The sequence below is a fragment of the Balaenoptera acutorostrata genome, chromosome 10, assembly GCF_949987535.1.
Source record: "Balaenoptera acutorostrata chromosome 10, mBalAcu1.1, whole genome shotgun sequence".
NCBI classification, from domain to species: domain Eukaryota; kingdom Metazoa; phylum Chordata; class Mammalia; order Artiodactyla; family Balaenopteridae; genus Balaenoptera; species Balaenoptera acutorostrata.
This window is the reverse complement of record NC_080073.1, coordinates 62,698,244-62,721,710: the sequence shown is the minus strand read 5'-3', so window position 1 is coordinate 62,721,710 and position 23,467 is coordinate 62,698,244. Positions and strand designations below refer to the sequence as shown.

General features: G+C 40.1%; 1 protein-coding gene across 2 annotated transcripts in view; it reads left to right on the top strand.

The window, feature by feature from the left end:
• Positions 1 to 19,127: 19,127 nt before the first annotated feature.
• The window catches only part of ZNF451 (zinc finger protein 451), an 86,793-nt gene continuing 82,453 nt past the window's right edge, over positions 19,128 to 23,467 (top strand). The window contains exons 1-2 of one of the 2 annotated variants that reach the window (XM_057554469.1): positions 19,128 to 19,447; positions 19,803 to 19,886. In XM_057554469.1, coding sequence (XP_057410452.1) covers positions 19,427 to 19,447; positions 19,803 to 19,886 — 105 coding nt within the window. In that variant the 5' untranslated portion in view covers positions 19,128 to 19,426. The remainder of the gene's footprint in view (positions 19,448 to 19,802; positions 19,887 to 23,467) is intronic. The other variant, XM_057554468.1, reaches the window with a different exon arrangement.

Sequence of the window (23,467 nt, the reverse complement as noted above, 5' to 3'; positions counted from 1 at the left end):
CGTTTGTTAGTAATACGGTGTAATTTTTTTTGATTGTTGTCAAATTTGAGGAAACTTCTATTGAGTTTCTTTGAAATCTGAGCTGTAAAACTTTGGTGCATTTTAAATTTTCTATGGAGTGAGTGCTCTTAAATATTCTTTAAATTGACCACATTCAGAGTATTTCTAGAAGACATCCCAAACTGAGATGGCCACCAATAATGTAATTAATTACACATGGAAGAGATTACAAAACACAAAAGTATATCCCAGTCAACCCTTAATAAAATCTTAGAAGTGCTCACTGCCACTTTGTGGAGGAGCAGGAGGAGAAGGCACAAAGGAGGAGCAGTTGAAGTGGAAAGAGACAGTGCTGTGCTCTTAATGGATTATGGTTAAAATGTGTAATTTTTGCAAATTTTACAGAAACATAACCATGTGAACATATTTCTAGGGCCCCTTTGTTGGAAGGTATCCAATGCAAGTAAACTGTTAGCTTCACACTAATTCTGCCACAACCTCGTTCGTTGGATTTGTTAGCTTTAAATGAGGTAAGGGAGGCTTGGACATTTTCCAGAAACTTAACAAGCAATCAATAAATGTGACTTGAAGAATGACAGAATAGTTGATAATTTTTTAAAGATGATGGTTATGTATGGGTGTACTGGGGGTTCATTTTACTTTGTGTTTTAAAACTTCTGTAATACTTTTTTTTTATGTCACTTGAGATAAAAATATATCTAAAATACTTTAGTTTCTATGGTGGAATTCCTCTGAATAAATTATACAGTTCCCAATTCTCCTCATGAATAATAGTTATTAATAATTTGCATTTTTGAGCAAAAAAATGTAGTAGATATAAAAATAACATGTAACTATTAAAAGTATTATAAAACTGCCATAAATTTGCCCTGTTTTTTTAAATTTGCTTTTTATAGGTTTTATAGGTACCTGAAACAAAAGCACCTTCAGTTGTAAGTGTTAACGTTGGATCCTGTTGGAGACTCTGCAGCCTCCCTGGCAGTGAGCACAAGGACAGGTGCAGTGACAGGCTGGGAGACACCCATGACATCGCTGGGCTGTCCTGATCGGAGCACAAGCTCGTGAAGAAGCTGCAAGTAGATTCCACCCTCAGTACAAGTGACGCATCAAACCAGAGACTTTCTAGCAGGCCCATGAGCATGCAATGTCGTTTCTTGGAAATATGCATTTCCCCATCCCAAAATAAAATAGGTATACTGAAAAAATTTAAGTATATTCCTGCCTCAAACCAAATACCAGGAAAAAATTAAAGATGGAGTAAAGAGCTAAAAGTGAAGCCATTACAGAAAAGTAAGCAGGGGTGAATATTTTTATGTTCTCTAAAGGAAAAGGACTTCCTAAGTCTATAGTTAGTGCAACAAAAGTGCCAAAGAAAAATTTATTAACATCTGAGTTCCTGCCCTGTGTTCTGCGTCCTCCGTGGAGATGACAGTCTCAACAGAGAGTTCTACCCTGTGCTGGAATGTGCGCTCAGTGTTTTCATCTGTTCTATGGCAGTGTTTTTCTGTGAACGTCTTTCTTGCATTTGACAATTTTGCAGCTCTTTCCCACATTTTTTCTTATAAAATCACTTACCGATGCTGTGCCATAGCCCTTCATGAACACTTGTTTCTTAATGACTTGGTTTTTCCCAGCTCAGCTATTTGCATCTGGGTTTGTGGATGGTGGGAGGGGCCCTCTTTGCTTCACAGAGACCACTGACTCTGGCTGCTGTGGCTCTTCTGAGGAATGTTTTGTGTAGCCCTGCTTGCTCTGTCATCTGACCCAGGCTCAGTTGGAGAGGACATGTCACTGGCCCTGCATCCCCAGGTCCTTCACCAGCACAGCAGACAGAGGACAAAGCCCCTGCTCTTCCAGATGAGCCCTGCACCTCAGGGGGTATGTTTTTGCTGGACCTTTCTGAGATCTGCTGCTGGGAGCCCTCCAGATGCTCTCTGTGCCTGTTCTCTCTGCATCTGACTTCTGCTGAAGCTCAGCTCACCTCCCCCCTCAGTTGTTAGATTTACAGATTCTAGATTTTGCATTTCTGGAGGAGTTTCTGCCTTTCAGGAAGTATACTTGCCTGGTACTTTCTGAGATCTGCCACTCATGAGGCCCCTTGACATTTCCTTTGCATTTTCTGTTTAATTTTAATTGCATTTCTTTAGAGTTTTTTAAGATTTAATTTTATTTATTTATATTTATTTTTGGCTGTGTTGGGTCCTCGTTGCTGCACGCAGGCTTCCTCTAGTTGCGGTGAGCGGGGGCTACTCTTTGTTGCAGTGCACGGGCTTCTTATTGCAGTGGCTTCTCTTGTTGCAGAGCACGGGCTCTAGGCACGCGGGCTCAGCAGTTGTGTCTCGCGGGCTCTAGAGCGCAGGCTCAGTTGTTGTGGTGCACGGGCTTAGTTGCTCCATGGCATGTGGGATCTTCCCGGACCAGGGCTCGAACCTGTGTCCCCTACATTGGCAGGCGGATTCTTAACCACTGTTGCCACCAGGCAAGTCCGTGTTTCTTTAGAGTTTTGCAGATTTTTTCTGTCACCTATTTGCTGAGAAAGTGGGGCATTGAAAAAGAATATTTGGTTACTTGTTATTTTTCCTCATTGTTTTGTTTGCTTTCTCAGAGGAGGAGTAGAGAGGTAGCAAGGTTACCAGCGTTTATACCAGAGTTACATCTACTGTTGCTATTTGGATGCCCAGTGCAACTCTGATTCTCCTTCTTTTACTCAGAACCTGTGTCCTCATACTCCTTGGGGCTCTTGTAATCTTTGTCTCTGATATACTGGAATTGGAAGAACATGTGCCTGTTGTTTAGCTTTTTAAATTTATTGTACTGGATACATGATGGATCTCTCAAATCTGGGGAAATTTATTTTATTACTTTTTATACAAATTATAATGTTCTACCACCCTTCAGTTTATCTCTTTCTGGAAATCCAATTATCCTGGAAATCCAGTTACCATGGACTGAATCTCTTTGTCTTATATCTTTTTCTGCAATTTTTTGTGAGTCTCCCAAGCTGCTTTTTCTGTTTCTGGGACATTTCCTTGCCTATGTAAATTCCAGCCATCTATTGAATTTTTAATTTCAACTGTCAAAATTCTAATTTCCAAGACCTATTTCTTGTTCCCTGATTATTTCTTTTTCATTAAAATACTATGTTTAATTCTGGATGCCCTTTATTTATCCCTCTAGAAAAAAATTCTTTTTAAATACTATTTTCTGGGCAGTATCTGTTTCATGGAACCAAGATCTCTTTTTCTCCCCAGGGCCTTTCCATTTGATCCTTGGATGTTCTTTCATATTTAAATGTTACAGGGAACTTCACTCTTGAATCGCTGGGTAGAAAGCCGTCTGTTTGGGCAGTTATCCTACGCATCAGTCTTGAGACTGAGTCCTTTGTTTGGTGCTGCGTTGCTCTCCAGAAGATCCTGTGGTTCTTCCGGCTGTTAATACTTTGCACACGTGACAGCAAAAAGGGGCTGGAAGTGACGGTGTTCCCAAAACAGACTTTCAGTGAATTCTCTTTTCAGCTCTCACTCATGCCCACAACTGCACCTGGTGTCCTGGGCCCTGGATGTCTCCTTTTAACTTAATGCAGAGACTGTCTTGTGAGGAGAGATGTGGAGATGTGTAGGAGGAGGGATTTATGGCTCCTGTATGCAGTCTTTCAACCTCTCTTTGTTATATGGAACCTTATCTACATCATCCATTGTAGCAGGTCAGTTATGAGCCCCTCCTGGGTTTTCTGGGGCCAACTGGTTTGCTTCCTCTGCCCTGTGAAATCAGTTACTACTCTATTTAATTTCTCACAAAATTTTTTCAAATGGCTGATGCAGATAATACCAGATAACACACTGTAAGGTTGTATGGATCAAATGAAGTTATATGTGTAAGATGCATAATACAGCACCTGGCATGGAGTAATCATTCTATAAATGGTAGTTATACATGTAAAATGACCTCTCAAAATCCCAGATTACTTCCCTAGATGATGAAGACAAAAGAAAAATCTCCTCTGTTGCTGTCTTTGTGGACTTACTTATTTTTTTATATTCATCTTGAAAAAAAATTGGGAGAGAAATGAAATAAATTCATGCTTTAATTTGCCATTTTAATGTCTTAATTACTAGAGATTATAACACCTGATAATTATAACTCAAAATTCTTTGTTTTTTAAGAATATTTTGACTATTTTTATAAGTTTATTAGTCCAGATGAGGTTTTTTTTTTTTTTTTTTTTTTAATTTATTGTTGGCTGCGTTGGGTCTTTGTTGCTGTGTGCGGGCTTTTTCTAGTTGCGATGAGTGGGGGCTACTCTTGTGGTGCGGGCTTCTCATTGCGGTGGCTTCTCTTGTTGTGGAGCACGGGCACTAGGCACATGGGCTTCAGTAGTTGTGGCACACAGGCTCAGTAGTTGTGGCGCAAGGGCTTAGTTGCTCTGCAGCACGTGGTATCTTCCCGGACAAGGGCTCGAACCCGTGTCCCCTGCATTGGCAGGGGGATTCTTAACCACTGTGCCACCAGGGAAGCCCCCAGATTAGTTTTATGATCATTTTGATTGGAATTACATTTAAGCAGTTTTCAAATTGAGAAAGAAGTTATATCTCTGCAAAACTGATTCTTCCAATTCAGGAACAAGGTCAGCTTAAATGATAGCTTTTCTTTTTTTTAGTAAATATTTGCATTTTTTTTCATATAGGTCTTACACACGAATTTAAATCCTACGTTTTTTATATTTTTATATTTTGTAGGTTGTTGCTCTAAACATTTTTTTCTGTTATTTGTTTTGCTTTATTGAAGTATAGTTGATTTATAATGTCATGTTAGTTTCAGATATATAGCAAAGTGATTCAGTTATATTTACTTTTTTAGATTTTTTTCCATTATAGGTTATTACAAGATATTGAATATAGCTCCCTGTGCTATACAGTAGGACCTTGTTGTTTATCTATTTTATATATTACTATATAATAATATATATTATATATATATAATGTATGTGTATCTGTTAATCACAAACTCCTAATTGATCCCTTCACCCCTTCCCCTTTGGTAACCATAAGTTTGTTTTCTATGTCAGTGAATGTGTTTCTGTTTTGTAAATAAGTTCATTTGTATCTTTTTTTTTTAGATTCCACAAATGAGTGATATCATATATTTGTCTTTCTCTTACTTACTTCACTTAGTATGATAATCTCTAGGTCCATCCATGTTTCTGCAAATGGCATTATCTCATTCTCTTTTATGACTGAGTAATATTCCATTGTATATATACACCACATCTTCTTTATCCATTCCTCTGTTGATGGACATTTAGGTTGCTTCCACGTCTTGGCTGTTGTGAATACTGCTGCTATGAATGTAGGGGTGCATGTATCTTTCCAAATTAGAACTTTCCCTGGATATATGCCCAGGAGTGGGATGCTGAATCATATGCTAACTCTACTTTTAGTTTTTTAAGGAACTTCCATGCTGTTCTCCATAGTGGCTGCACCAATTGATATTCCCACCAATAGTGTAGGAGTGTTCCCTTTTTTCCACACACCTCTCCAGCATTTATTGGAGTTCTTTTTTTTTTTTTATTGAAGTCTCCAGCATTTATTTGTAAATGATGATGGCCATCCCGACTGGTGTGAGGTGGTACCTCATTGTAGTTTTGATTTGCGTTTCTCTAATAATTAGTGATGTTGAGCTTCTTTTCATGTGTCTGTTTGCCATGTTTATGTCTTCTTTGGAGAAATGACTATTTAGGTCTTCTCAGTTTTTGATTGGGTTGTTTGGTTTTTTGATATTGAGTTGTATGAGCTGTTGGTGTATTTTGGAAATTAAGCCCTTGTCAGTTGCATTGTTTGCGAATATTTTCTCCCAGTATATAGGTTGTCTTTTCGTTTTGCTTATGGTTTCCTTTGCTGTGCAAAAGCTTTTAAGTTTGATTAGGTGCCATTTGTTTATTTTTGCTTTTATTTCTTCTGCCTTGGAAGACTGACCTAAGAAAACATTGCTACATTTTATGTCAGACAATGTTTTGCCTGTGTTCTCATCTAGGAGCTTTATGGTATCGTGTCTTATATTTATGTCTTTAAACTATTTTTTGGGGGGATGGGATTAACATTTTTTTTTATCAAATAATTTTTTTATTGGAGTATAATTGCTTTACAGTGTTTTGTTAGTTTGGGTGTACAGTCAAGTGAATCAGCTACATGTATAAATATATTCCCTCCATCTTTGACCTCCCTCCCCCTACCCCATCCCACCCATCTAGGTCATCACAGAACACCGATCTGAGCTCCCTGTGCTATACAGCAGGTTCCCACTAGCTATCTATTTTACACATGGTAGTGTATTTATGTCAAACCTAATCTCCCAATTCTTCGCACCCTCCCCTTCCCCGGCTGCGTCCACACGTCCGTTCTCAACGTCTGCGCTTCTGTTCCTACCCTGAAAATAGGTTCATCTGTACCATTTTTCTAGATTCCACATATATATATGTGTTAATATACGATATTTTTTTTTTCTTTTTTACTTCATTCTGTATGACAGACTTTAGGTCCATCCACATCTCGAAAAATGACCCAATTTCATTACTTTTTATCTCTGAGTAATATTCCATTATATATATGTACCACATCATCTCTATCCATTCATCTATTGTTGGACATTTAGGTTGTTTCCATGTCCTGGCTGTTGTAAATAGTGCTGCAATGAACATTGGGGTACCTGTCTCATTTTGAATTATGGTTTTCTCAGGGTATATGCCCAGTAGAGGGATTGCTGGGTCATACGGTGGTTCTATTTTTCATTTTTTAAGGAACCTCCATACTGCTTTCCACAGTGGCTGTATCAGTTTACATTCCCACCAACAGTGCAAGAGGGTTCTCTTTTCTCCACACCCTCTCCAGCATTTATTGTTTGTAGATTTTTTGATGATGGGCATTCTGACCAGTATGAGGTGATACCTCATTGTAGTTTTGATTTGCATTTCTGTAATAATTAGTGATGTCGAGCATCTTTTCATGTGCCTTTTTGCCATCTGTATGTCTTCTTTGGTGAAATGTCTATTTAGGTCTTCTGCCCATTTTCTGATTGGGTTGTTTGCTTTTTTAATATTGAGCTGCATGAGCTGTTTATATAATTTGGAGATTAATCCTTTGTCCGTTGCTTCATTTGCAAATATTTTCTCCCATTCTGAGGGTTGTCTTTTCGTCTTGTTTTTGGTTTCCTTTGCTGTGCAAAAGCTTTTAAGTTTAATTAGGTCCCATTTGTTTATTTTTGTTTTTATTTTCATTACCCTAGGAGGTGGGTCAAAAAAGATCTTGCTGTGGTTTATGTCAAAGAGTGTTTTTCCTATGTTTTTCTCTAAGAATTTTATAGTGTCTGGTCTTAACATTTAGGTTTTTAATCCTTGTCTTGTTCCTGATCTTAGAGGAAATACTTGCAGTTTTTCACCATTGAGAATGATGTTTGTTGTATATGGCCTTTATTATGTTGAAGTCAGTTCCCTCTCTGCCCACTTTCTGGAGAGTTTTTATCATAAATGGGTGTTGAATTTTGTCAAAAGCTTTTTCTGCATCTATTGAGATGATTATGTGGTTTTTATTCTTTAATTTGTTAATATGGTATATCACATTGATTGATTTGCATATATTGAAGAATCCTTGCATTCCTGGAATAAATCCCACTTGATCATGGTGTATGGTCCTGGATTGGATTCTGTTTGCTAGTATTTTGTTGAGGATTTTTGCATCTATGTTCATCAGTGATATTGGTCTGTAATTTTCTTTTTTTGTGATATCTTTATCTGGTTTTGGTATCATGGTGATGGTGGCCTTGTAGAATGAGTTTGGGAGTGTTTCTCCCTCTGCAGTTTTTTGGAAGAGTTTGAGAAGGATCGGTGTTAACTCTTCTCTAAATGTTTGATAGAATTCGCCTGTGAAGCCATCTTGTCCTGGAGTGTTGTTTGTTGGGAGTTTTTAAATCACAGATTCAATTTCAGTACTTGTAATTGGTCCCAGATTAGGCCTGGGACTTCAACAGTCTCCCCAGGGCCCAAGCGGCCAGGGAAAACTCTAGCTGCACTCCCTTCCAATTCTCTGCTTTCCTGAGGGTCTCCCCTGTCCCCATTGATCCCTAATTGTGGGTGGGCCACTCCAGGCATGGTACCCTTCCCCTCCCCCAGCTTCCCCTCATGGGTGCTGGTCCAATTTGGCCGGCCTTTACTTTTCCTCCCCCCTTTCTCCCTCCCACTCCTGCAGGACCCACGTGGCTGGAGGAGATCTCGGTGGACAGAGGATCAGGCCCAGGACCTCAGCAGGCTCCCCAGGGCCCAAGTGGGCAGGGTAAATGCTGGCTGCATTCTCTTCTGATTCTCTGCCCTCTCCAGGGTCTCCCCTGTTCCCCCTCTGGGCATGGGAACCCCTCCCCTCCCCCAGCTGCTCCTCAGGGCCGCTGGTCCCATCCTGCCTCTACTTCTCCTGCCCCTCCCTCCCCCCAACATCCTACCCAGTCGCTTGGGCGTCTTCCTGTTCCCTTAGGTGTCCGTGGTCCCCCACCAGTGCCTGGTAGGTGCACTAGTTGTGCAGAGACGTGAATTCCACGTCCTCCTAGTCTGCCATCTTGACTCCGCCCCAAGATTCTAAACTATTTTTTTTAACATCTATGTATTTATTTGGCTGTGTCGGATCTTAGTTGCGGCACGCAGGATCTTTGTTGTCACGTGCGGAATCTTTGTTGCAATATGCAGGATTTAGTTGTGGCATGTGGGATCTTTAATTATGGCATGTGAACTCTTCAGTTGCGGCATATGGGATCTAGTTCCCTGAGCAGGGATCGAACCCAGGCCCCCTGCATTGAGAGCACAGAGTCTTAGCCACTGGACCACCAGGGAATTCCCAAGTCTTTAAACTATTTTTTAAAATAGGGGATATATACCCTCCTAAGGGGACATTTTGTAATTTTGTGGATTTTTTTAAAATTAATTAATTTATTTATTTATGGCTGTGTTGGGTCTTCGTTTCTGTGCGAGGGCTTTCTCCAGTTGCGGCAAGTGGGGGGGCCACTCCTCATCGCGGTGCGTGGGCCTCTCATTATCGCGGCCTCTCTTGTTGCGGAGCACAGGCTCCAGATGTGCAGGCTCAGTAATTGTGGCTCACGGGCCCAGTTGCTCTGCGGCATGTGGGATCCTCCCAGACCAGGGCTCAAACCCGTGTCCCCTGCATTGGCAGGCAGATTCTCAACCACTGCGCCACCAGGGAAGCCCCTTGAGCTTATTTTTGTGTATGGTGTGAAGGAGTGTTCTAACTTCATTGATTTACATGCAGCTGTCCAGCTTTCCCAGCGCCGATTGCTGAAGACACTGTCTTTTCTCTATTGCATATTCTTGCCTCCTTTGTCGAAGATTAATTGACCATAGGTGTGTGGGTTGATTTCTGGGCTCTCTATTCTGTTCCATTGATCCATATGTTTGTTTTTGTGCCCGTACCATGCTGTCTTGATTGCTCTAGCTTTGTAGTATTGTCTGAAGTCTAGAAGGGTAATGCCTCCAGCTTTGTTCTCTTTCCTCAGGATTGGTTTGGCAATTCTGGGTCTTTTGTGGTTCCATATCAATTTTTGGATTATTTGTTCTAGTTCTGTGAAAAATGTCATGGGTAATTTGATGGGGATCACATTAAATCTGTGGGTTGCTTTGGGTAGTATGGCCATTTTAACAATGTTAATTCTTCCAATCCAAGCTCATGAGTTATCTTTCCATTTCTTTGAATCATCTTCAGTTCCCTTTATCAGTGTTTCATTGTTCTCAGCATCTGTCTTTAACCTCTTTGGTCAGTTTTATTCCTAGGTGTTTTATTTCTTTTTGATGTGATTTTTAAAAGGGTTGGATTTTTTTTACTTTTTCTTTCTCTTGTTTCATTGGTAGTGTAAAGAAGTACAACAGCTTTTTGTATGTTAATCTTGTATCATAATACCTTGGTGAATTTGTTTATCAGTTCTAATAGGTTTTTGTGTTGAGTCTTTACAGTTTTCTATAGAGAGTATCATGTCATCTGCATATACTGACAGTTTTACCTCTTTCCTTCTAATTTGGATACCTTTTATCTCTTTTTCTTGTCTGATTGCTGTGGCTAGGACTTCCAATGCTATGTTGAATAAAAGTGGTGAAAGTGGATATCCTTGTCTTTTTCCAGATATTAGCAGGAAGGTTTCCAGCTTTTCACTGTTGAGTATTATGTTGGCTCTTGGTTTGTCATAGATAGCTTTTATTATGTTGAGGTATGTTCCCTATATAGCCACTTTGGTGAGAGTTTTTATTGTGAGTAGATATTGAATTTTATCAATACTTTTTCTAATCTATTGAGATGATCATGTGGTTTTTGTCGTTTCTTTTTTTGATTTGGCATATCACGATTGATTTGCATAATGTTGAACCATCCTTGTGACTCTGGAATGAATCCAACCTGATCATGGTGTATGATCATTTTTATGTGTTGTTGGATTCGGTTTGCTAATATTGTTTTGAGGATTTTTCTAACTATATTTGTCAAAGATACTGGCCTGTAATTTTTTTGTTTTTTGGTAGTGTCTTTGTCTGGTTTGGGTACCAAGGTGACGGTGGTTACATAGAATGACTTTGGGAATGTTCCCTCTTCTTCATGAGCTCCACCCCTCCGAGCTCTGGGAATGCACAAGCTCTGGAAGGTTGCCCACACATGAAGACAGGGCTGAAGTCTGAGCCGATTGCCTGCATTCCCCTGTGAACACACTGCTATGGTGGGGCCTGCCCCTCCCTTCGCATGATGGACCCGGGCTCTGTCCTGCACACACCCCCCAGTTGCAGCCTGGACCACACTCTAGGCCCTTCAGACTGTCTTCACACAGCCAAACTGAGTCCTCTCCCTGGGTCTGTCCACTGAAGCCTGAGTTTCAGCCCCCAGTTGCCACACACACCAGCAGGCATGCATCATGGGCTGGGAAGTGCAGTGAGATGGTATTTTGTGACTGCCTTCTTTCACTTACCATAACATTTTAAGGGTTCATCCATCTTGTAGTATGTATCGGCACTTCATTCTTTTTGTGGGTGAATAATATTCCATTGCATGTGCATATACTACATTTTATTTATTCATTCATCAAGTGATGAATGTTTGGGTTGCTTTCACCTATTAGCTATTATGAATAATGCTGCTATAAACATTCTTGGAAGTGTTTTTGTATGAACATATGTTTTCACTTCTCCTGGGTATATATCTAAGAGGGGAATTGCTGGATCATATGTTAACTCTTATGTTTAATCATTTGAGGAATTGCTACACTACTTTCCAAAGTGGCTGCAAAATTTTACATTCCCCTAGCAGTACCATGAGGGTTACTGTTTCTCCACATCCTTGTCAACTCTTGTTATCTGACTTTTGAATCTTAGTTATCCAAGTGGGTGTGAAGTAGTATCTCATTCTGGTTTTGATTTGCACTTACCTGATGACTAATGATTTGAGCATATTTTCACGTACTTATTGATCATTGTACATCTTTATATATCTTTGTATAGCTTTACATTCTGGATACAAGTCTCTTATCACATATATGATTTGCAAATATTTTCTCCCATTTCTTGGGTTATCTTGTCACTTTCTTGATGGTGTCCTTTGAAGCACAAAAGTTTTTAGTTTTGGTGAAGTCCAGTTTATGAAGTGATTTTTTTTAAATTTTCATTTGTTGTACTTTACAAGTTCCATCTTTTTGTATAATTTTTATCTTTTATTGATATTTTCTATTTGATGTAACATTGTCATCATACCTTTATTTACTTCTTAATCATGTTTCCTGTAGTTCTGTGAATGTGTATATAATGGCTGATTTGGCATCTTTTTCTTAGAAATCTGTTCTCACAGGCAGTTTCTGTTGACTGTTTTTTTGTTGTTGTTGTTGTTTTTTAAAGATAACCACTCCCGGACTTCCCTTGTGGCTCAGTGGTTAAGAATCCGCCTGCCAATGCAGGAGATACAGGTTTGAGCCCTGGTCTGGAAAGATCCCAAATGCTGCGGAGCAACTAAGCCTGTGTGCCACAACTACTGAGCTTGCACTCTAGGGCCCGCAAGCCACAACTGCTGAGCCCGTGTGCCACAACTACTGAAGCCCACGTGCCTAGTGCCTGTGCTCAGCAACAAGAGAAGCCACCACAATGAGAAGCCCGCGCACCACAGCGAAGAGTAGCCCCTGCTTGCCACAACTAGAGAAAGCACGCACGAGCAACAAAGACCCAATGCAGCTAAATAAATAAATAAATAAATAATAAAGATAACCACTCATAATTTTTTTTAAATTAATTCATTCATTTATTTTTGGCTTTGGCCATTATTAGGGCAAGATTTCATTTAATTCCCAATTAAGCAAGTACTTGTAAATATAAATTCTGTATGAACATAATAAAATCTTCCCAGTGTCTTTCAACTGAGGATAACCCAGGTACCTAGGTTCAAGGAAACCTGCTACTCCAGTGAGGAGTTTAACACCACCAAACAAAACTTAGGATCATCAGCCAACAATGGGAGGTCAGAGACACAGGAGAGACTCACTCAAATTCATCTGGACCCTCAGAGGAGGCGGATGGGCACAAGAGGCCTCTGCTGGTACCCAGGCTCTGGATCCTCATAGAGTTTAGGCAAAAGAGAGAAGTCTGCTCTGGGTCTCTTCATTGGTTGCCAAAATTATTGACAGAAAAAACATGAAACACAACCTAAAAGTTTCAAGTTACATGTTTTATTTGGGGACCTTACTGAAGACTGTAGTCTGGGGAAACAGCCGCTCAGATAGCTCTGAGGAACTATTCCAAAGAGGCGAGAGGAGAGCCAGGATATGTAGGAGTTTTTGCTGAAAAGAAAAAATGTAGGCAAACATCACAAGATAACTGCTAATCACAAAAAAAAGACATCTCAAGTTAATGACTGCAGTGCTTTTTTATGTATGGGAAGATGCAAGAATCTTGGCTCATTGAAATTATTCCTTCAATATACATCTTACCGATCTAGGGCCAGTACCCTTTTTTTCTCCACCTTGAATTCCCCTCAGTGTGCACTGCAGTGGCTGAGGGCTTGAATCCAGCAACATGTGTTTACTGGAATGACAGGTGACATCATTTGTCCACATCAGCATAGCTCTGCACATTGTCATGTCACAAGTACTCTGAATTACTTCTTACAACTGCATGTGAATGTAAAATTAAAGAAAAAAAATGCTAATCAGAACATAGATATATGGTATGGCCAAGCTACATCTAAAACGTGTTATAGGTCACAAGGTAGAAAAAGTAGATGCACAGGAAGTTGTGAATCAATGATCTCTGATATTCTGAACCCCTAATATCCACAGTGATTACCAGGTAATATGCTACGAAGTCTCTTGATGTGACTGTATCTGCACTCTGTACAAACATCAAAAAACCATTCAATGAAAGGTTAAAAAGAAATGAATTCATACATTAAAAATTATTTTAGGGCTTCCCTGGTGGTGCAGTGGTTAAGAATCCACCTGCCAATGCAAGGGACACGAGTTTGAGCCCTGGCCCAGGAAGATCCCACATGCCACGCGGAGCAACTAAGCCTGTGCACCACAACTACTGAGCCTGAGCTCTAGAGCCCGCAAGCCACAACTACCGAGCCCATGTGCCACAACTATTGAAGCCTGCACGCCTAGAGCCCATGCTCCGCAATGAGAAGCCTGCGCACTGCAACTAGAGAAAGCCCGTGCACAGCAACGAAGACCCAACACAGCCGAAAATAAATTTATAAAACATTATTTTAAAAGAGAAGGCAAGACTCTCACAGAAGAATGCCAGCTGAAAAAAGTTGAGAGGTGGCATTATTTTGTTCTTTTTTTATGGCTGAGTAATATTCCATAAAAAGAACAAAATAATGCCATTTGCAGCAACATGGATGGACCTAGAGATGACCTTACTTCACTTCATACTAAGTGAAGTAAGAAAATTACAGAAGTCAGAAAGAGAAGGACAAATATATCATGTGGAATCTAAAAAAATGGTACAAATGAACTTACAAAACAGAAATAGAGTCAGAAAATAGAGTCAGAAAAAGAGTCAAAACATACAGAAAACAAACTAATGGTTACTGGGAGGAAAGCGGGGCAGGGGGGATAAATTAGGAGTTTGGGATTAACATATACACGCTACTACTATATAGAAAATAGATAACTAATAAGGACCTACTGTATAGCACAGGGAACTCTCAGTACTCTGTAATGACCTATATGAGAAAAGAATCTAAAAAAGAGTGGATATATGTATATGTAAAACGGATTCACTTTGCTGTATAGCAGAAACTAACAACATTGTAAATCAACTACAATAAAATTTTTTTTTAAAAATTAAAATCTTTTTCTTGAAAAAAGTTGAGAGAACAGTAGAGTTGGAATATTATCATTTTGTGGACATCATAGTAAAGTTTGGGAAAGGCAAAAATCATCAGAATATGCTATATATAGGCAATACATTTCATGAGGCATAGTGTTTGAATGGTCTAAAAGTATATCCCCCCAGATGACCTGTTATTTATAAGGGGGAAATTACATATTGGTGATATGGGATGATACCTTGACCAGGTGATTAAAATTAATATCCCCAATGAGGGTCAAATAGCCATCATGGGTCTCTGGATGTGATCACCTAAAACACTTCAACATCACTTAGATTATTTTGGCTGGTAATGCATAACATGAATCAAATCATGAGGAAACATCTGACAAACCAAAATTGGGGAACATTTTATAAAATATTTGGCCTTGGGAATTCAAAAACATCAATATCATGGAAGACAAAGTTGAAAAACTCCAAATTAAAGAAGAATAAAGAGACATAACTCAATGCACTATGTGATCCTGGAGTGGACAATTGATAAAATGTGATAAAGGACTGCAGATTAGGAAAAAAAGCATCATTCCATGTTAAATTTCCAAATTTTGATAATAATACTGTCATGGCCTACATGTTTATGTCCCCTCAAAATTCATCCCCATTAGAATGGTATTTGGAGATGGAGTTTGGGGGAGATAATTAGGTCATGAGGGTGGAGCCCTCACAATGGGATTAGTGTCCTTACAAGAAAGACACAAGAGAGCTTGCTTCTCTCTCTGCTTTCCACCCTGTGAAAGTAAAAGAAGACTCTGCAAACCAGACAGGAAGAGGGCCCTAACCAAGAACTGATTGTGCTGGCACCTTGATCAGGGACTTCCCAGCCTCCAGGCTGTGAGAAATAAATTGTTGTTTAAGCCACCTACTGTATGCTAAATTAGTAAAGCAGGCCAAGAGGACTAAAACAAGTACACATGTCAAAGAAAATCCTGATTCTTAGGAAGTACACGCTGAACTATTAAGGGATAAGGAGGCATGATATATGCAACCTATTCTCCAGTGATTCAGAAAAAAAAGTATGTGTATATCTCTATGTAGATAGAAATACAGAATATGATAAAACAGATACTATTCTTGCAATTTTTCTGTAAGTGTGAAATCATACAGAGAAGTTTTGCTCGTGCTTAGGATTTTTCACCCTTCTTCAGTTTGCGGGAAGAAAGAATATTATACTTGCCTTAAATTCCTCCATAGTCACTCTTTAGTAAATAGATTTTAACAACTATTCTAACATGTAGATTATCATAAAAGAGGTTAAATAGATCTTAATACTTATGACATCTTAATACCAGCCAGCAAGATTGTTACAAATACACCTACAGTTAAACTGTGCCACAGACCAATTCCTTTACCAGATACAAACCATTTCTAATATTTTGGTTGTCCATGGTGTTTTCAAAACCCTTGTGACCCACTACAAGTTGAACCATCAGAAGTTTTGTTCAGTGGCCTTATATGGAGGAGTAGTACTGCTATGAAGCAAATGCTGAAAGATGATCCTCCAAATATTTCTAGAAAGAGGGTGGGAAGTTTTGCAAATACTACTCAAAATATGTAGTAATGTTACCCCAAACTACTGTTCCCAGTTTACTCATAAAGGCAAATACATGATTGCTTGAAGGGGAGAATTCCTTTTCAAAAGAAGTAATTATCACAGCTTCCTCTGATGAGAAAAGTGGCTTGTACATATGACCCAACCATAGAAATGAGCCACCCCTTTTTTCCTGCGCTTCTTTTCCTTGTGTGCAACACTTGTACAGAATTCCAGACCTGAGAGGAACAAAGAAATTGCACTACAGACCTAGTGGATAGTCTTTTGTACTCTTTCAGACCTAAATGCTCTTTGTTCTGCTCTCATAACTCCCAGGAAATGACTGTGACGACTGGTTCCAAAGTATCTTAAGAGCCATTTTTCTTCCCTAAAGAATATTCTATTTTGGAATAAATGCCTATAAATCTATTTCTTACTTTATCATAACTTATTAAAGAGACCATTCCAGTTGCCAGGTCTTAAAATCAGAGCATTTACTCCAAACCAAATATGGTTCTTAATAATACAAATGCATTGGAAGTATTTGTTCCTTTTCTAAAGCATAATATTTGGTGCTGTGTATACATTAATTCTTTTCCCCAAGTTGAATGCTCCTTAAATAAATGACAGGCTCATGGTAGCTATACTTTCCCTTTTTTGAGATTTATGAATATTGGACAATGATTCTTTTTTGTTTGTTTTGGCCAGGTGCCTTGTGGGATCTTAGTTCCCCGACCAGGGATTGAAACTGGGGCCCCAGCATTGAAAGCGCTGAGTCCTAACCACTGGACCACCAGGAATTCCCTGAACAATGATTCTTAAAGAGGGTTTGAGACTTACTGATGCATTTAATTTCCTCTTGGTGTCATTCCCTTAGTCAAGAACCAGGACTTGGAATCTTAAATCCTGGATGCAGCCAATGTTCAGATAGTTCTATAAATAATTACTCAACAAAACCAGCTAGAAAGTCAATAGAAAACAGATGAAATCAAAACTAAAGTTGAAGCCTGTACTTATTTGTTTCATTGAGTTGAAGGAAGAATATCAACATGTAGATTTGGAAATTATTATAATGTTGTGTCCAACAAAGTCTAAGAGAACTGAATTTGAGGGGTTCCCAAACCCATTGATGGGTTCCCGTCAAGATCTGAAGTCATAAAGCAAAATAATGGATCCACAGTGAAACATAAAAAACATTTTCCCATGGTTAAAAGTTTCCATTTTGAACCCTGAACCAATCAGCAGAGAACTCTGCCTTTTCCAATTCTAACCAGTTCCCTACCACACCGACTGGCCTTAAAAGCACCCCACCCAATCTCTTCTTAATTTCCTAAGATTAAGGGACTCCCAAGCTTTGCCTATAGTTTGTTCTCCTCTGCTACACCTAGCTAAATAAAACTGGCCTTACGGGAACTACAGGCATGTCGCTTAAATATTAATGGGTTTCAAAAGATTTTCTTATTAACACATAGTCCAGCTCCCCAGAGAAAATTACTGTTAGTACTTAAGTCGGGTTCCTATTTCAGGCGTGGTTTGCTTGGTGGTTTGATGTGGTTCTGATCATATTATATATACCTTGCATTTTTAAAAAAATATGCTTTTAGAAATTTTTTTTTATACCTTCCTCAGAGAATCATGGTACGTGTTCAATCTTAACACCAGTATCTATCTATCTATCTATCTATCTATCTATCTATCTATCTATCTATCTATCTATCATCTATCTATCTACCTTGGCTGTGTCAGGTCTTCGTTGCGGCATGCAGGACTTCTTACTTGTGGCATGCATGCAGAATCTAATTCCCTGGCCAGGATTGCACCCTGGCCCCCTGTATTGGGAGCGCAGAGTCCTACCCACTGGACCACCAGGGAAGTCCCACTTTTAGAAATTTTAGTTAAACATTTCAATGGAGGCAAAAAACACTCTACAGTCTTATGTTGGCATGCCAAAGTTTAACCATTCTGTTCCCAATCATTAGACATTTAGATGTTTTCCCATTTCTGCTATTACAACAAATTTGTGATAAATAACATTTTGCATAAAGATTTTCCTACGGATTAAATTATGTCCTCAGGATAAATCCTTGCAATGACAAGGAATGCAGAGCTATGAGCATATTTGGGCTCTTGTTTTCCAAGTTTTACACATTAACTCCTACCTGCAAATGGTTAAAGTAAATGTTCCACTGAACTCTCACCAGCACGTTGGGAGAATCCTAAATACAAGTTTTGCCTAGACATTTAAAAGTTTTAGAAATATTTACTTTACATACAGCTTTTAAGGAACACGACAGGCAGGTCTCTCATTCTCAATTTGCCTCTACAATTCTCAAACTGAAAAGCAACTGAAGTCATAAAGCCCTGGAAGGAAGTATGGACTACTAAGCAATAATTACTACCAATATAGGTAATCACATATTGGGCATGTATGCAGACAGGCAAAAAAGGCATCTGAGATTTACAAGAATTTTCCAACTTAAAGTCTTTTCAAAACCTTTACTAACAACTGTGGGTGTGTAAAAAAAAAATGGGGCTTTTTGGTAAGGCAGTTAAGTGAAAAAAATGAGAACACATATTTGACCATGAGTGAACTATTTTATAGGGTTTTTGAGCGTGAATACTGGAAAACAGTCAACTATTCTATTTTACTAAGATACTATCTGAGAACATCTTTAAAAAGTACGTTGTAACATCACTGGCCTAAGGCCCAGTGATAAAGTTGTCTGGGCCTCGGCTCCCTATCCTACTGGGCCCAGGATTCTCTAGCCTCGCCAGCTCTCTTCAGGTCAACCTGGAGATGGGAGCTCAGGGCCTCAGTTTCCCTCCTCAGGTGTATTAATACAGGCTCTGAGTGGAGACTGAGGATGGAGAACAGGTGAGCAGTGTAAGGCCGCCTCAGACTTCTGCCCTGATCTTAGAATTCAGCTAAGCATCCACATCTCCGACCCTTCGGGGAAAAAAGGAGAACTGATAAATTAGTCTCCATCACCCGCCTGTCACTTCCACAACCTCACGAAACCCATGCCTACGCCCTCCTCCCCATCCTCATCCCCGCCCTTTACTGTAAAACAGAACCCAGCCAGCCCACCGCCCGGCGAGCGGCAGTGACGTCAGCCTCGAGTTGCGCATGCGCCGTGCCTCGGGGTCCTCTTCCGTTCTTTTCCGCTAACTCCTAGGGTGGTCTCGGTGCTGTTGGAACTACAGTTCCCAGCGGCCGGCGCGGCGGTGGAGGGAGGCCGGGGCTGCGACAGGGAGGCCAGGCACCGCGGGCCTAGCGGGCCGCTCCTCCCTGGGAAGCGGTTTTGCAGCCCTTTCCGCCCGCGGTGTCGGCGGCTCGGCGGCGTCCTCGGCTCTGCGCGCACGCGGGGGCGGGTCACGGCGGCGCGTGGCTGGCTGGCAGGCGGGGCCGGCGGGGAGGCTGAGGCGGCGGCGGGGACGGCGGCAGCGCGGGTGCCGGCAGGCGGGCCGTCGGGGAGATGGGAGACCCAGGGTCGGAGGTGAGTAGCGGGCTGGCCACGGCGTGGTGCGGGGTCCGGGGGGTGCTGGGCCGGGCCTGGGGGCCTGGGGGACGAGGGCCGCTCAGCAACAATGGCCGCCCGGCCCGGCTCGGGGACCTCTGCTCGGCGCGGCGTGGGTTCCGAGGCCGACTGCCTCTTGGAGGAGCGTGCTCCCTGCTCCTCGGGGAGATGGGATGCGGAGGGGCCCCTGCGGTCCACGGACGCGAGCTCGGGCTCGCGGAGGCTGGGGCTCTGTTAGGGCTCCTCGAGAGCTTTCGTTTTTCGGTTCCCTTTGGAAAAATCTTCTATAAGTGCGGGGTTGTCTAGATAACAGTGTTTTGGCTTATTTTTATAGATAATAGAATGTGTCCCTCCAGCTGGGCCTGAGGCGTCCGAGTCAACACCGGAGGAAAATGAAGATGACATTCAGTTTGTTAGTGTAAGTAGCGACGATATTCGGGTTTTTCCGAGTCAGAGACAATGCGTGATGAGCCGTGATGTGATTACCCCTCACCTGTTCGTTCATCATGCAGCAAACGTGTGTGAATGTGTGATAGGGACTGTACACTGTGGAGCAGGGCATAGGAGTAGGGAATTTGCCCGAAGAGGTGACTGAGCAGCCCCAGTAGGCATCACAAAGCCTGTGGCCTGCGGTGCGTGTTGTACCCTGAATCTCGCCCCTCCCCCTGCACTTAGAGCCGTTCATGTGCGCAGGGTTGTGGTCTCCTAAGACTGTTTTGAAATGAGACTAAGAGTAACTTCTAAAAGATAGCACACAGGTTAGGGAGAAGGGGCGGCTAGTGATGAGGAGTGAGGTAGAAAACCAAAAGGGCTGCAGGAACTCAACTTCTGAGCCTGGGTGTCTCCATAACGTGAAGGCGGGTGGCTTGAAGACTTCACTAAGCTCTGAGCTCATCCTGTTACAGCAGAGTCCAGCAGGCGAGGTTCACAATGAAGGGCCCGTATCACCAGGAGCATCCTGTATCTTTCTGTTTTTATTCCCTTTGGACAGTAGTTTTCAAGCATTAGTAAGTAGAAGTGTGTGGATTCCCGGACCTCATTCCAGACCTATGGAATCAGAAATGGGAGGTGGGGCCCAGGAATCTTCATGTTGGTGCAAATGCAGGGGTGTATGAAGCTGTGAACACACTTTGTAAAACATTGGTTGCAAAAACTGAAGGGGGCGCTATGATACATTTGAGGATAACTTCCACCCCACACTGTTAAAGTTTTATAAAGGCTCTGCTTAAAGTAGTATCTCACTTAGCTAGAGAATCCTTCTACTGTAAATGATTCTTTTTGAATACTGTAGTTGAGGTTTGCTATTAAAGGTGTATAATCTTTCTTTAATTCCCTGTCTGATGTGTATTTGTGTTTGTTGGTTCTTGGACAGTTTTGAAAAACTGGTTATTAAACAGTGTCTTCTATGTACCCCAACATTAGGCCATTGTGGTGATGCACTGTTGTATTGTGTTTCAGGGGGTTTGTTTAGGAGTCTTTCACAAGATCATTTCTTGGGTTTTTTGCCTTTGCCCATGCATATGGTGCTGTATCCTTTTCATTTTAAACTTTAAAGGTTTGGGAGCGGTGGTAGAAGAAATTGTATCCTGCCTGTTCCTTCACTGTGAATTGAAGTATGTTTGGCTCTTCAGGACAAATATTTCAGGTTCTCCCTGAATATGGGTATATTTGTGAATGGAGAATATTTACCTTGGTATTTTGTGGAAATTAAAGTAAGAGGGACACACTTCTTTATGAACTATGGGGCTTACTTTGAGAATCACAGATGGCATCTACAAAAATAAGATTAAAAAATACATATATATAGGTATTCTGTGGAGTGAAGAATTGTGGTGTAGCTTGTCAGTACTTAATATAAGCATGTATTAGACTGAAGTTTAAGAATATTCTTTTAAGTTAAATATTATTTTAAATGTAGAGAATCTGTTATATCTTTGCATCCAGAGTAAAAAATATACAATCAGTGAATTTGTGTCCATCTTGATACATCTTATATTTATCTCTGTTTCCAGATATAAGTTCAAAGGTTTGATAGTTCCAAATGGAGAAGTGAATTATATGTATTAAATGCAATTACAGTACTAGAAGAAGCCTATTAAAAACATTCTTTATGCCTTTATGGTGATAATACTTCAGTGAATTAACGATACCTTAATTCTGTTTTAAAATACGTTAGAGACAGAATCTTCTCTCTCTCTAACCCAATCTTACACTTGACTCCTCAGGTAGTGCTTGTTCAATAAAAATAATAAATAGCCTGTGCTTAAGATTTCTTCAGATACAAAAAGAACATTGTGATATTACTTCTTGATTTACACTGGTTTGGATTTCTTAGTTCATTCTTAGTCTAACTTTGCCATCTTTAATCCGCATGGTGGCACAGTAGTTTTTGTGTGGTTTAGAAAATACAGAGTTTGAAACTAAGCATGTTGAAGGAAAGGAAGGATATAGATGTGGAGGTGCAAAAATGAGCCCTTTCATTTAAATTTTATTGAAATACACATACAGAGAATTGCACAGTTCATAAGTGTGCCCTCTGATTTTTGCAAAGCCAATACACATGTGTAAGCAGTGCTTAACTGAAGAGACAGAATGTTACTATACAAACTTTTCATTTAGGTCTTTTGCTCTAATTTTCTGTTTAATTTAGTAATATGATCCCTTATTCAGCCACCATCTTTATTCTCTGCATTCTTTGAAACTGCAGATATGTTAGTTAATTTACTCCCAGAAAACTGTTTTAACTCAGGGCTAATGACATGATCTTTCACAGTGCTACTCTAGATAATAAAGGTATAAAAACTGCTGAAACAGCCTGTCATAATCTTGATAACAGCACATGAGATTTAGGCTTCAACCAAGATGATTGGTATAATGTGGAATCATTGAACATGTGGAAAATTTGTATATTTTCATAAATTACTTCTGGGGGGTCATGGACAAATAATGAGGGTGTCTTTTTGCTGGGTGTCTTGGGGTTGTATTAGCTCAATAAATAAAAATAATGCTGGAGCAAAGTCCTGAATTAAGTACCTTAGAGCTACAGAGATTAGTTGGAAGTACCTCCTACCCATAAGTGTCAGTATTTCAGTGCGAGAGATGAGGTAGGGATGAGGACTTTGTAAATAGTTCTAGTAGAAAGTAGAAAGTTCTTTTATAAAAAGTACAAGGTGCTGTAAAAAAAAAAAAAAAAAAAGACATACGATTTTCAGTTTATTTTTCATAGGTAACATATTTAGTGTTTGTATGTGTTTAAAAGAGTATTTTGAGAAGAAACAAGGAAAGTCATCAAAATGGGAGAGCAGAGAGGATTATGCTTAGTTCTGGAGGGTACTTTTTTTTAAGTGGGAGAAGGAAGGATGGGCCGGATAGTATAGATTTTGAATTGTGGACTAAATTTGAACTTCGAGCAGGCATTTGGGAATCATTTGAAATGTTTGAATTGGGTGGGACTGCAGAAATAAACTATGTCTCTAACTTCTCTATGTGGGAAAAAAACCCCATGAATTATTTAGAGTTTTAGATTAGATTTTTGCATCTGTGCTCAAATCCATGTTCTTTGTTTTAGACTGGGGTAAACTAGTTTTTCTGTAGACTGTATTTTAGTGTATTGACATCACTTTCCAATTAGTAGGTATTTGGTGTTTTGGCTTTGTATGAGAAATCAGTTTTCTAATAACAAGAATGAAAGCTTTTTATTTCATTAAAAATATTTTTTAAAACTTAGAATATTAATTAAACTGTGTTTCTAAACTGTTTTGCTTCTGCCTGTACTCCTGCCCCTAAACTGTGTGGCCTTGGAGTAGAATCCTTTGATTTTGTTACTGGTACAGAGGGGATGAGAACAATGGTTCACTAGTTGATGGATGAAGCAAATTTAAATAAAATACCTTGTAATTGGAGGACCACGTGCATTTATACTTTTTAAGAATATAAGCAGCCATTATAAACATAGTAAGAAATTGCCTTTTCTTGATATTTGTATTATAATTATTACTG